Raw genomic sequence first — 13,103 nt, forward strand, 5'->3', positions numbered from 1 at the left:
AATACATGCCTACACCTATAGATACATAAATGCATACCGGTACCTATAAATACATACCGGTACCTATAGATACATAAATACATATATACATAAATACATACATGTACCTATAGATACTTAAATACATAGATACATAAATACATACCTACAGTATACCTATAGATACATAAATGCATACCTATACCTATTGATATATAAATGCATACTGGTATCTATAGATATTGTACATAAATACATAACGGTACCTAAACATGCTCTGAGGGTCTTCATCTCACAAGACCCTCGGAGCATGTGGTGGGGCCTTAAGTGCATAACAGATTATAAAGGAAGGAGTGAACAATGCCCCAAAGACCCATCTCTGCCTGATGCCCTCAACAAGTTCTATGCATGCTTTGAAGACCCGAACAGACCACCCAGCACCAGACTCACCTCACCACTGGATGAAGAGCATCTCAGCGTGACCTCAGCCGAAGTAAGGAGTACTTTCAGGAGGATTAATCCGCACAAAGCAACTGGCCCAGACAACATCCCCGGAAAAGTGTAGAAAGAATGTGCCGATCAGCTCTGCGAGGTGCTGGCAGACATCTTTAACACCTCACTTACCCTGGAGACAGTTCCCACCTGCCTGAAGACTGCCACCATCATCGCAGTCCCAAAAAGCTCTACAGTGACTGGTCTGAATGACTATCGGCCAGTGGCCCTCACCCTGATAGTCATTAAATGCTTCGAAAAACTGGTCATGACTCACATCAAAACAACCATCAACATCAACGAGGACCCTCATCAGTATGCATACCGTGAGAACCGATCAACAGAGGATGCCATCTCCTCTATGGTCCACACTGCGCTCAACCACCTGGAGCAGAAAAACTCTTACGTCCGTATGCTCTTTGTGGACTTCACATCCGCCTTCAACACCATGATCCCCCAAACCCTGATGGACAAACTATCCACACTAGGACTAAGCCCCTCCATTTGCAACTGGGTACTAGACTTCTTATCAAACAGACCACAGTTAGTGAGGATCCACAACTTCTCTTCCTCCACCATAACCCTCAGCACCGGCTCTCCTCAGGGATGTGTGTTGAGCCCCCTCCTGTTTACTCTGCTCATGTATGATTGGGCAGCTACCCATCCAGGCTGTCACATTGTAAAGTTTGCAGATGATACAGCGGTGGTGAGATGCATCACAAACAATGATGAGTCCAGCTACAGGCAAGAGGTGAAACATCTGGAGAGCTGGTGCAAAGAGAATAACTTTCACATCAATGTGAAGAAGACAAAGGAGATGATTGTGGACTTCAGAAGGAACAAAACACCTACACCCCCCTGAACATAAGAGGATCTGCAGTGGAAGTGGTCTCCAGCTACAAGTACTTGGGTGTACACATGAATGACAACCTCAGCTGGAGCAACAACACCACCAGCCTGATCAAGAAAGCTCATCAGAGACTCTACTTCCTCAGACGGCTGAGACGAGCTGGTCTGGGAAGCTCAGTCCTCACCTCCTTCTACAGGTGTGCAGTGGAGAGCATCCTGTGCTCCAGCATCAACGTGTGGCATGGAGGCTGCACAGCTGCAGAAAGAAAAGCTTTGCAGAGAGTGGTGAAGGCTGCACAGAAGTCTGTCGGAGACAGTCTCCCCACCATCACAGACATCTACAACTCTAGATGCAGGAAGAGGGCCACCTGCATCATGAAGAACCCCACTCACCCAGCACACACACTTTTTGCCCCACTCCCCTCAGGAAGGAGGTTGAGGAGCATTAAGTGTAGAACCACTAGACTGAGGAACAGCTTCTACCCTGAGGCTGTTAGACTCATGAATCTCTCACCAGAACAATCACTGTGAAAAAAATCACATCATGTTGCTGCTGATCTGTTTCATGCTGCTGATCTGTTTCATGTTGCTGCTGATCTGTTTCAATGATGATGTGTTCATGCGTGCTCATCTGCTCACACAGACTCATGTTCATGGTTGTGCTGATGTTCGACGTAATGTTTTTATGTTATGAGTGCTTAGTGTATATTTAGTTTATGTTTTTCTTAGTTCATATCTTAGATGTTATTACTGTTTTTCTTTTACATTTGATTGTTGGATGTAACTGGGACCCTGTGTACATAATTTCGCTCCACCACATGTACCACATGAGGTGCGAATGACAATAAAGATACTCTGACTCTGATACCTATAGATACGTAAATACATACCTATACATACCTATACCTATAGATACATAAATGCCTACCTATACATACCTATACCTATAGATACATAAATACATCCAGGTCTCTCTTATAAATGAGTCCTCGTGGCTAAATGGGACTAACCTGTTTAAATAAAGACTGAATGAATGAATGAACTATACCTATAGATACATAAATACGTAGATACATAAATACATAGATACATAAATGCATACCTATAGATACATGAATCATAAATACATAAATATATACCTATACCTATAGATATATAAATACATAGATACATAGATACATAAACCCATAGATACAAAAATACATACCTGTACCTATAGATACATAAATACATACCTATATCTATACCTATACCTACAGATACATAGATGCATAAATACATAGATGCATAAATAGTATACATACCTATGTCTATACCTATACCTATAGATACATAAATACATAGATAGATAGATACATAAATACATACCTATAACTATAGATATATGCGTACGGTACATACTGTAGATACCTACACAGAAAGCTACAGTGGCAGTCTGTGTTCATCAAGGGTAGCTATCCTATGAGGAGAAAGTGAGTTTTTTTGGGGGGTTTTAGAGCACTGGGCCATCACCCAGTCTGTGCCAGGAGGCACTCCTAACTGCATCTAATGGGCACCATGAGAGGCTGCAGCCACTTTCAGATAAACACACATCAAAGCAGCTTCAGCTTTTCATTTTGCTGCAGAATCTGTTCAGACCTCCAGCTTTTAAGTCTTCTTGCGTTTTTCCTGAAGTGATCGTCTCGTTAGGAGTTTCTTCAGGCAAGTGTCTCATGTCCGTTGCGGTCCTCGTCCGGCCACATTTGGCTGGAACGTCCCGGCGGTTGAGTCCCTCCCTTCAGAGCCTCTGGCGTTGAGCAGGCCACAGGTATTTGTTTGTTTCTCGTGTTCAGTTTACACCCTGTGTGTGTGGAAGGCCGTGCACGCTGAGCGTTCAATAAACAACTTGGGGGGAGGGAGGGGGGTATTAAACTGAGCTCACAAAGATGTGGATTATGTGTAAAAACTGAGCAGAATCTCATGTTTTTCTTTTTCCACAAGCAGCTACTGTAAGCCTGTTCAGTTTAATCACTACTTCAGTTCCAGCAAAGTGTCATTTGGTGTCGTCAGCGTGTCTCCGTGTTTATGGGATGCCGACCACGTCTCAGTAACACTGAACCCTTCTATTTCTGCTGCACTTTAGGTGACTGAAATACAGCAATCAGGAGAGGACACACTCATAGCTAGACCTAAAAATGGCTCTCCACGTGCACATGCAAGGAAACTTTCTGACGCACCTTACCTTGAGTTAGAGCTGTTAGTCTGACTCTGAGCATCAGACTGTCCAAAAGTTAAAGAAATTATAAGAAGGCTCACAGTCCACACACGGTCCTCCATCCCGTAGGCCTCCTAGATCCAGAAAGATGGGATAAGGAGGACGAGGAGGAGCAGGACGAAGGAGGGAGAAAATTGGGTAGAGGCGTGGAGAGATGTTAAAGTTTGCAAAAGGGAGGGGAGAGGAAAGTGGAGAAATGTCATTTCCTGTGAAAATCCAGTGCAATAGCCAGTGGCGATTTTAGCCTCTTTTTGTGGGTGCTCAAGCACCCCTAAATTTTAACTCGGCACCCCTGAAAAATAAAGTGAAAAATAAATTGTTCTGGGTTTGGGTTCTGTTTATTGTATTTATGATTCAATGCAACAAAATAAACAGTAAAAGATTATTATAATACTTGGTTTATTTACATAATGATTTTAATCGCTGGATGTCCGGCCCCTGAGCTGCTGGCTCTCAGTAACTGTGCCCCCTGAGCAGTTTGGTTGAATAGCCCTGATCTAGAGGGTGGAATACAGTTTATTCCATTTCCAAAACTTAAACTGAGTCTGGAAAAATGTAAAAGATGTATAAAGCCCTGCGGCCGACCTCATGAGCAGCTGAATACAACAGTGATAACCAGGAAGTACCACATGTTTGTCTGTACAAAGGTAACTGCAAGTAAATCCTCCATTTTCTGTCATAATCACATTGTATGCAGTTAAATCAAAGGTTAACGCTTAAAGCTAGTTGTGTTTTGTTTTATGCGTTTTAAATGTAGATATATGTTGAAACTTCTGTTTGTATACGTTTAGTCTTCGTTATGATCATTTAACACTAAACTGATTCTGTACAAAGCATTTCTCAGGTTGTGTAATGTAAAGCAGAGCGCTACATCTGTAGCATGTTAGCTAGCGCGTCTGTATTGCACGCTGCTAGCTTAGCGCTACTTCTTGTCATGCCGTGCTCTCTAAATTGAATCAAGTGTTTACTTGTGTAGGTAAACATGGATGTTAAAGAACCAGTTAAAATACACCAGAATGAAGGAAATAGCATCTACTTTATTCAAAATTTTCTGGGGGAGGATCTCCAACGCCTCCCCACCAGTGTGTCCCCCCCACATTATGAATGTTTCTGACACCAATGGCCACCATGTTGTTCAAGCCAAGAGCCATTGTCAGCACTGGGGGCTAAGCACCCCTAAAGGTCATATTCTAGAATCACCCCTGGCGAGTGCTGAAGAAGCTGAAAGCTGCTGAAAAAGTTTCATCGCTAAACTGTTGATGCGAGTTCAAATTGAACTGCTGACATTTGCTGAAAGCAGGACAAAAAACAGCAGAAATATAACAGACATGAACAGAATGAGCTGAAATGCTGGTTGAATTGTGTTTGTAATTTAATGTGTAGCCACATAACCTAAGGTCCTGGTGCTCAATAATCCAGGTAGATGAATCTAACAAGGTTAAGTCAGGTCCTCTGGAAGGATTCTTCTTTGTTGAAATGTTTTGTCTTTTATCCAAAAAGACTTCTTCAGCCTGAGGAACTGCTACAACTGAGTCATAAGCAGCACCTTCGCATTAGAGTTTTTTGTTAATGTTTATTGGGGTAATAAACAGAAAATGAGTGGGTTTAAATGAAAAATTATGTGGTTTTAAAATGATAGCATTTTAATATCATGTGTTGAGTAAAGATGTTCTAAGATGAGGTGTGTGTTGAACATGTGCACAGAAAAGGAGGGGATAAATAAGACATTTTAAATTTATCTGGCAACCCTGATGCCAGCTCAGCTGCATTCATTGTAAATTGTAAAATGGACTGTACTTATATAGCGCCTTTCTATCTTATTTCAAGACACTCAAAGCGCTGTGCATGCAGCGTCTGCATGATCACAGTTACATCCAAACTAATGAATAAACTAACGTCTCTTTGGAACTGGATTTTATTTGTTTTGCTCCTACGTGTTGAAAAAGGGTGAGCAGCACAAAAACACTGCTCTTTGCCATTTATTATAACTGCTGTTAGTGCAGAAAAACTTCGGACTGCAGCCGCCTGTAAGTGCGCACGTGCCATTTCACACCCGGAGAATTTCACACGGTCGAGTTTTGCTGTGCACTACCAAAAACTCCAGTTGGAGTTTTTTTTCCCCAGAAAACCTCCACTCTGAGACCTGGTTTGAGAGAACGAGGGCTGTGACTGGCTGCCCTGTATGTCAGTCAAGTAACAAATTTCATATTGAGAATGGATAATAGGCTGACGTCTATTTTTTTTTTATGCCCTGCGATCTAACCATAATACCTCTGTGATCAACTGGTAGATTGACAGCAACGTATTGGGCACTCCTGCCACACAGACTAGGCGTGGCCTCCCCTGGGTACTTGCTACCGCCCATCTTGGACAGGACTACCTTGAAAAATAGGTTTTTAATCTCAAAGGGATTTTTCATGGTAAAGGTTTAGTAATAATAATACACTGCCTGGCCAAAAAAAAAGTTGCCACCAAAGAAAAAAAATGATCACACTAATATTTTGATGGACCGCCTTCAGCTTTGATTACAGCATGCATTCACTGTGGCATTGTTTCGATAAGCTTCTGCAATGTCATAAGATCTATTTCCATCCAGTGTTGCGTTAATTTTTCCACCAAGATCTTGCATTGATGATGGCAGATTCTGACCACTGCACAAAGCCTTCTCCAACACATCCCAAAGATTCCCAATGGGTTAAGGTCTGAACTCTGTGGTGGCCAATCCATGTGAAAATTATGTCTCATGCTCCCAGAACCACTCACAAATCGAGCCTAATGAATCCTGGCATTGTCATCTTGGGCATTGTCATCTTGGAATATGTCCGTGCCGTCAGGGAAGAAAAAAATCCATTGATGGAATAACCTGGTCATTCAGTATATTCAGGTAGTCAGCTGACCTCATTCTTTGAAACATACTGTTGCTGAACCAAGACCTGACCAACTGCAGCAACCCCACATCACTGCCCCCACAGGCTCGTACAGTAGGCACTAGGCATGATGGGTGCATCACTTCACCTGCCTCTCCTTACCCTGATGCGCCCATCACTGGACCAGGTTAAATCTGGACTCATCAGACCACATGACCTCCTTCCATTGCTCCAGAGTCCAATCTTTATGCTCTCGAGCAAATTGAAGCCTTTTTTTGGTTAGCCTCACTAATTCTAGAATTGTTGTATTGTTCTTTTTGTTGTTCTGTTGTTGTTGTTGTATTGTATTGTATTGTTCCAATTGTAGAATTGTTCTAGAATTGCGCCGCTCCAGGTGGCTGCATGTTGGAGCAGCTCTGTTACTTTCATTCTATTTTGCTTTTGGAAACTTTAATTCCTCTTTTTCTGGATGTAAATCACATTTTTTGGATGATTGTTTCCTCTGGTATCAGACGCTGTGCAGCTGGAAGGATTTTTACTGAAACTTTTGTAGTTTTGGACATTTGTTATGATGCGTAACCATGGCAACAAGGCAGCTTTCTGCAACCAACAGCAGCTCAAAAGCTCAAATAATATCTCAACTACAGCCCCAAATCTCAAATGAGTTAAAAGGATGTTCTGTGGACGCATTCTCATCTACCTGCCAGCTGTGCTCGAGTGCCTGACCACTGAGATCCTGGAACTAGCAGGAAACACGGCTCATGACAGCGGAAGGACAGGATCGTCCCTCGGCACCTACAGTTGGCTGTCCGCAGCGACGAGGAGCTCGGCAGACTGCTGGGAGGAGTGGCCATCGCTCTGGGAGGAGTTCTGCCTGGCATTCAGGTGGTCCTACAGCCCGAGGGGAACCGAGAGTCCAGCCGAGTCTGGGTGGACGGATCGGACGGCATCTGCAGCCAGTTTCTTAGGATCCACTGTGGGATGGACCTTTACAAGAGATCCTTCCTGCCTACAGCCATCAGCATCTATAACATCTCTTAATGAAATGAGGATAACGAGTTACATCAACAAATAATTTCCCTCTGGGATTAATAAAGTATTTTTGAATTTGAATTAGTGGTTTTTTAAAAGCTGTTCAGTCCTAATTCCTTGAGTTCCCTTCACATTGTCCATGTGGAAATGCTCTTACTTTCACCGTTAAACACAGCCCTGAGCGCTACTGTTGTCTTCGATATGATTTCACCAAACGTTTGATCACCGATCACGATCATTCAGGATTTTTTTCCAGTCACATTTCTTCCTTGAAGACGATGGGTCCCCACTATCCTTACAGTTTTTAATAATGCGTTGGACAGTTAACCAATTTTAGTAGTTTCTGTAATCTCCTTAGATGTTTTCTCTGCTTGATGCCAATGATTTGACCCTTCTCAAACAGACTGACATCTTTTCCACGACCACACGATGTGTCTTTCAACATGGTTGTTTAAGAAATGAGAAGCAACTCATTGCACCAGTTGGGGTTAAATAACTTGTTGCAGCTGAAAGATAATCACCCATGCAGTAATTATCTAATAGGAGGCTCGTACCTATTTGCTTAGTTAAATCCAGGTGGCAACTTTTTTTTTTAGCCAGGCAGTGTACTAAGGCAATTTGATTGACAGCCATCCAATTTGATCTACACCTGTTACCATAGTTACTAGAGTCATGATGTGCACTGAACTTTGAGTTCATCCAAACAAGGACATGTCTTTGTTTTTTTAAGGCTTCACCCGACCACTTTGGGTTCGAACCACAGTTGAGCACAGAGCCTGTGGTCGGGTTAAGAAAGCAGCAGCCTCATCTGCTCTTTGCTTCCAGTTTATTCTGGACACGTCTGTGTACTCACGCCAACTGCTGCAAAACACGCACCAACGAAAATAAACTGCGAGGACACGCAGAAAAACCGGGCTGGGAAAAATAAATCAATCAAGCTTTGTGTTTTGCATTTTATTGTCATCTTTTTTTGTACAAAGAACTTCACCAAAAAATATTAAACTGTCGTGGACGCCACGAAGCAGAGGGTATCACATGACTGGATCAGTGCCACACAGAGGAAACGAGTGACGGGGATGAAAATAGGAAATGTTTTCTAGACTTTTAGGGCTTTTTTATTTTTAGGGAGTAGTGTCCAGTTTTTAAATCACAAGCATAAATGCTCTCCACAGCTCGAACTTAAATAAAAAAACAAAATATATAGTCTGTGATGATTTTTCGATTGGGTTTTTGTTTTCACCGCTATTGACCGGATCACCGCTCAATAGACATTTAAAGTGCCGGTCAGTGATAGCCAAAGTGCCACGCAAAGTGTACATCAACTAAAACAACTGGACTCCAGTGTCAAAAATACAGTTTCTGTTCCCGGTATCATCATTTTCAAATAATAATATAAAAAAAACATTAAATTAACGTACATATTTTACAGTGCAGATTCATTCTTGGGGCATTTTTTTTAGGGGATAAAAGTATAAAAAAATACATCAAGCTTTAAAAAAATTAACTCTTACTGCACATTTTCTTTTAAATGTAAAAGTAGCTTCTTATTTATGTGATTTTTATTATTTATAAAAAAACATTTAATTGTATTTTACAAGAGTGAAGTGAGAGCAGAGCTCATAAACAGTCAATAAGAAGTCTTCACCGGTGACCGTCCATCTTTCTGCTCGTCCAACACGCTCACCTGCGTCCTCCTCCGACGTGACGTTCAATAAATATGAACAGCGTCGAGGGAAGAAAGGACCAGATCACTCTGTAAAACTGAGTGTTTTTATATCGGCTGGTCTTTAGGAATCAGACGAATCAAATGTCCTGTGTGTTGAGCGAGGACCGGCACCTTTTTGTCCCGGCGGAGCTCGGTGGTCGTACGCTGGCGTCCCGAGCTCAAAGTCCTGGAACGTGAGTGTTTGTCTGCGGAGCGGCAGAAAGGTCGCGATGAACGTACGTGTTTTTCTTTCAATTTAAGTCTTTTCCTGGACAGTCTCTGAGATTGCGCTCTGCTTGTCTGCCTTCGTGTCTTCACCGTCCTTTTGCGCCTCCTCCTCCTCCTCCTCCGGCTGAACGTCGTCCATGGCCGTCTCCGTGAGGTTTTTCTCGGCCGAACCGGTGCACTCCTCCTGCGCTTTCAGCACGGTGCACAGCTCCATTTCGTGGATCTCCACGTCGAACGGGGTGGCGGGGGGCACAGAAGGGGGACACTTGCAGCCCGCGCAGCCCTGAAACCACAAACCAGGTTTATTTTCGGTTTCTGAGGGGTGTTGCTCAAACGTACCGTAGCGTTTAGCCGCGGAGCTTACGGGGATGTTGATGGCTCGCGGCAGGCGGCCCGTCCGGATCCAGGGATGGACCTGGCTCAGCTCCTTCTTCTGATCATCCGTGAAGCGAGGCTGGTGCTTCTGCAGGTTCCTCAAGGCCTCGCGGTCCTCCTGCAGCACTGTCTCCATGTCCCTGTTATTGACGGGAGGGTCAACGTCAAGACGCTTTCTATCAGTGTTCAAATGTGCCCAAATATTCCAGTATGGCAGGACATTGTAGCATATAATCAAACCAAACTTCTAAATATCATTAATGACATTTCTTCTTTTGAACATAGATTTAAAACAAAAGAATCAAAAACATTTACACTAGTTAGACATGTTCAAGGACCCCACACCTGACACTATTTTAGTAAAAATCTAGCTTAAGATTTCTAAAAGTCACCAAAAATAGATTAAATGGCTGTTTTAACATTTACTGTTTACACTGGATATGGGTTACAGAGACTATAAATGAAACTTTTATCAAAATAAACAAAACAACAAAAAAAACCATTTCAGTGATCTACTAAGGCTTTCTTCTCGTCAGCAATCAATATTTTAAATCTAGAAAACATTCTTTGGGACAAACGACATCACGTTTCTTATTGATGCGTTTTGGCCTCTTGACTACAAATAAAAAAAGTCTTATATCTAAATTAAACATTTTTAAAAGTTAAAATAAATCCCTACAAGAAGAAACTAACATCTCCCGAATCACAACCTGAATCACCTGAACCACCCGAACCATCTGAACCACCCAAACCATCTGAACCATCTGAACCACCTGACCCACCTGAACCACCCGAATCATCTGAACCACCTGAACCATCTGAACCACCCAAACCATCTGAACCATCTGAACCATCTGAACCACCTGAACCACCTGAAGCTAAATTTTACGCGCCCACTTTCCTAGTTTTAGTTTTAATTGATAACACATGCACTTCTATCAGATTAAAAACATACTCTTTGTTTTTCTATAAACCGTCTCAGGTCTTTACCTGACAGGAAGTTGATACGTCATCATGACCTTGTCGTCCGTGTTGGCCATCAGCAGCCAGATGGGGTCCTGCAGGACGCACTTGATGAACTGCTCCTCGCCCCTTCCGCTGCCCCCCGCCGGCTGCTTACGGGAGTGGTCGTTCTCCGACGAGTCGATGCTGCCGAAGTACTTGCTGGTGTGGCTGCCCTGGCTGCTGCCTGAGAGGAGACAGGGAACAACAAACATGTTTACTGAGCCAAACGTTCTTAAATAAACCTGCCGATTCACTCGAGTCCCATCACAGGTCATCAACTCAAAAAAAGAGCTAAAGATTTGAAGGATGTCAAATGAGCTAAATTCATTTTCTGTGTGAAAAAAAAAATGGCAGAAAATGCTAAATATTTCAAAAAGCTACAAGTTGCACCAATACCAAAAGTCATAGCAGGATTGTCCTGAACATTTTGATTGATGATTAGTTGAAATAGCACAAAAATTGTGGAACGAGAAAGATGCTGAAAAATGTACTGAAGAAAAATGGATCACAATAGTGTGAACGCTTCATAAATATTAACGCAATAACCTTCAAAAATTAAATATTAAATGCATCACAAACATCATCATCATGATCTGCAACAGTGCTAGAAGCAAGAGGAAAACATCAACTATGTAGTTATTTTTTAAACAGGCGGTACGTCGATGTCCCCCAACACTAAAGGATCTGAATAGTGAATGTTTGTAGTTTTCTAGACGAGTGCTTTTCTTAAAAGCAGGGAAACCTAAATGTTTTTGTTGCAAGATATTCAAGTGGGTAAGAGTTACACTGTGGAGAAGAGGAGGTAGGAGTTTTCTCTGTCTAAGGTGGCGCAGAGTGACGGATCCTGGTGAAAGAAGAAAGCGCCACCAGTTGCAATGGCGGAGCCAGGGGGTGGCCAATGGTGGCCGTGTCCACTGTAGATTAATCTTCAGCCCCTACAAAGGACACCTCAATCATGTGGGGAAATGATCATTTGAAGCAACATACAAACTAAAAAACAAAGTTTCCACTAAAGCGTCCTGAGTTCATTGTGCTCGACTTTTAAACAATCATCAACCAAGTTGAGCCAGAAGGAACTCGCAAAACTTCCAGTAAAAGCTGCATGTAGCAGATTTACACACGGTCCCTCAGTGTTCTCTGATATTTTTTAATTTAATTTTCTCAAATTCTGAGTTTTCCCTGTCTGGAAAACGTGAAAGTCATTTTCCAGGTTGTTTCCTGATTTCCAGATTCACTGGAAGCCCTGAAGACAGGGCGGGATTCAAAAACTGCTTCCTGTCCTTTCCCTCGTGCTCTTTATTTCACTGAACACTGCTCCTCGGACGACCACCAAGAGAACCTGATTTCAGCACCAACACTGTGCTGCAGGAGGCAGTTTGGATGAAGATCGAGGAGAATGAACTTTGTCCGCACAAAGTGGGCGTCCTGCTCCGACACGAACATGTGGCTTTTAATTTATAAAAGGCAGAAAGAACGCGTAACGTCAACAGTCCTGTCCTTAGAGGAAACATGCTGATAAAAATGTTAAATGTTTTTGTTTCTACTCAAACAGGTCAGATAAAGCTGGTTCAAGTTTAATCATCTGCTGCAGGCAGCACTCAGCCTTCTACAGAATAAAAAGTATTTATGTAACACGACATCTGGACAGACCTTGAGTGGAAAAGAACTCGCTGTCGCTTGTTTATGAAAAGTTTTATGTAATACTCTTGTTGTCAAACTCAGATTTGCAGCAGTCCCTCGCTACTTCGCGGTTCGACTTTTGCGGACTCGCGCTTTTTCAAACCAAGACTGTACACGACACACGACTGTCAACTTTAAGAACACACGTGATTGGGACGGTACGGGATACAGTAAAACGTCAACGAAAAAACTTGGGACAGGCGCAGCCATTTTGTATCTTTCTCTCACTAAGCCTACATTATCGCCACTCAAAAGGACTACATTTCCCAGAAGCCAACAGTGCCCCACCCAGGAGCAACAGTGCTTCCAGCCGTTGCCTTCTGCTGAAATGGAGGGAAAGTTTTGATCCGATCCGAAAACCTAACCCGATAAACGAGGAACTGCTGTGTTGAGAATAAAGACGTGATTCACACAGAAATGAACGTTTTGTGACTTTGCACACAGTTTTGACAGAAACAGTCTCCTAACGTCCATCATCCAGGATGTGAGGGAAACATCAGTCGGTGTGTGTCCTCGCACTCTTCACCTCCGTGAAACTAAAAAATAACTAAAAAAATAATATCTCAAGAGTCTGTTTGGGACGTTCTGAGGTGTGTGTGTGTGTGTGTGTGTGTGTGTGTGTGTGTGTGTGTGTGTG

General features: G+C 42.7%; 2 protein-coding genes across 3 annotated transcripts in view; both read right to left on the reverse strand.

Annotated features, from left to right (window-relative positions):
• LOC119407946 (procollagen C-endopeptidase enhancer 2) overlaps positions 1 to 3,636 on the reverse strand; it is a 9,540-nt gene extending 5,904 nt beyond the window's left edge. Inside the window, exons 1-2 of the mRNA XM_037674815.1 lie at positions 3,542 to 3,636; positions 3,419 to 3,446 (exon numbers count right to left, since the gene is read on the reverse strand). Coding sequence (XP_037530743.1) covers positions 3,419 to 3,446; positions 3,542 to 3,636 — 123 coding nt within the window. The remainder of the gene's footprint in view (positions 1 to 3,418; positions 3,447 to 3,541) is intronic.
• Positions 3,637 to 8,920: 5,284 nt separating this feature from the next.
• The window catches only part of per1b (period circadian clock 1b), a gene marked incomplete at its 3' end in the record, with an annotated part of 27,898 nt that continues 23,715 nt past the window's right edge, over positions 8,921 to 13,103 (reverse strand). For both annotated transcript variants that reach the window (XM_037676390.1, XM_037676384.1), the window contains 3 exon segments: positions 8,921 to 9,689; positions 9,771 to 9,921; positions 10,772 to 10,970. In XM_037676390.1, the coding sequence (XP_037532318.1) occupies positions 9,435 to 9,689; positions 9,771 to 9,921; positions 10,772 to 10,970 (605 nt within the window).

Source organism: Nematolebias whitei, chromosome 1 (assembly GCF_014905685.2).
Source record: "Nematolebias whitei isolate Nwh7 chromosome 1, NemWhi1, whole genome shotgun sequence".
NCBI classification, from domain to species: domain Eukaryota; kingdom Metazoa; phylum Chordata; class Actinopteri; order Cyprinodontiformes; family Rivulidae; genus Nematolebias; species Nematolebias whitei.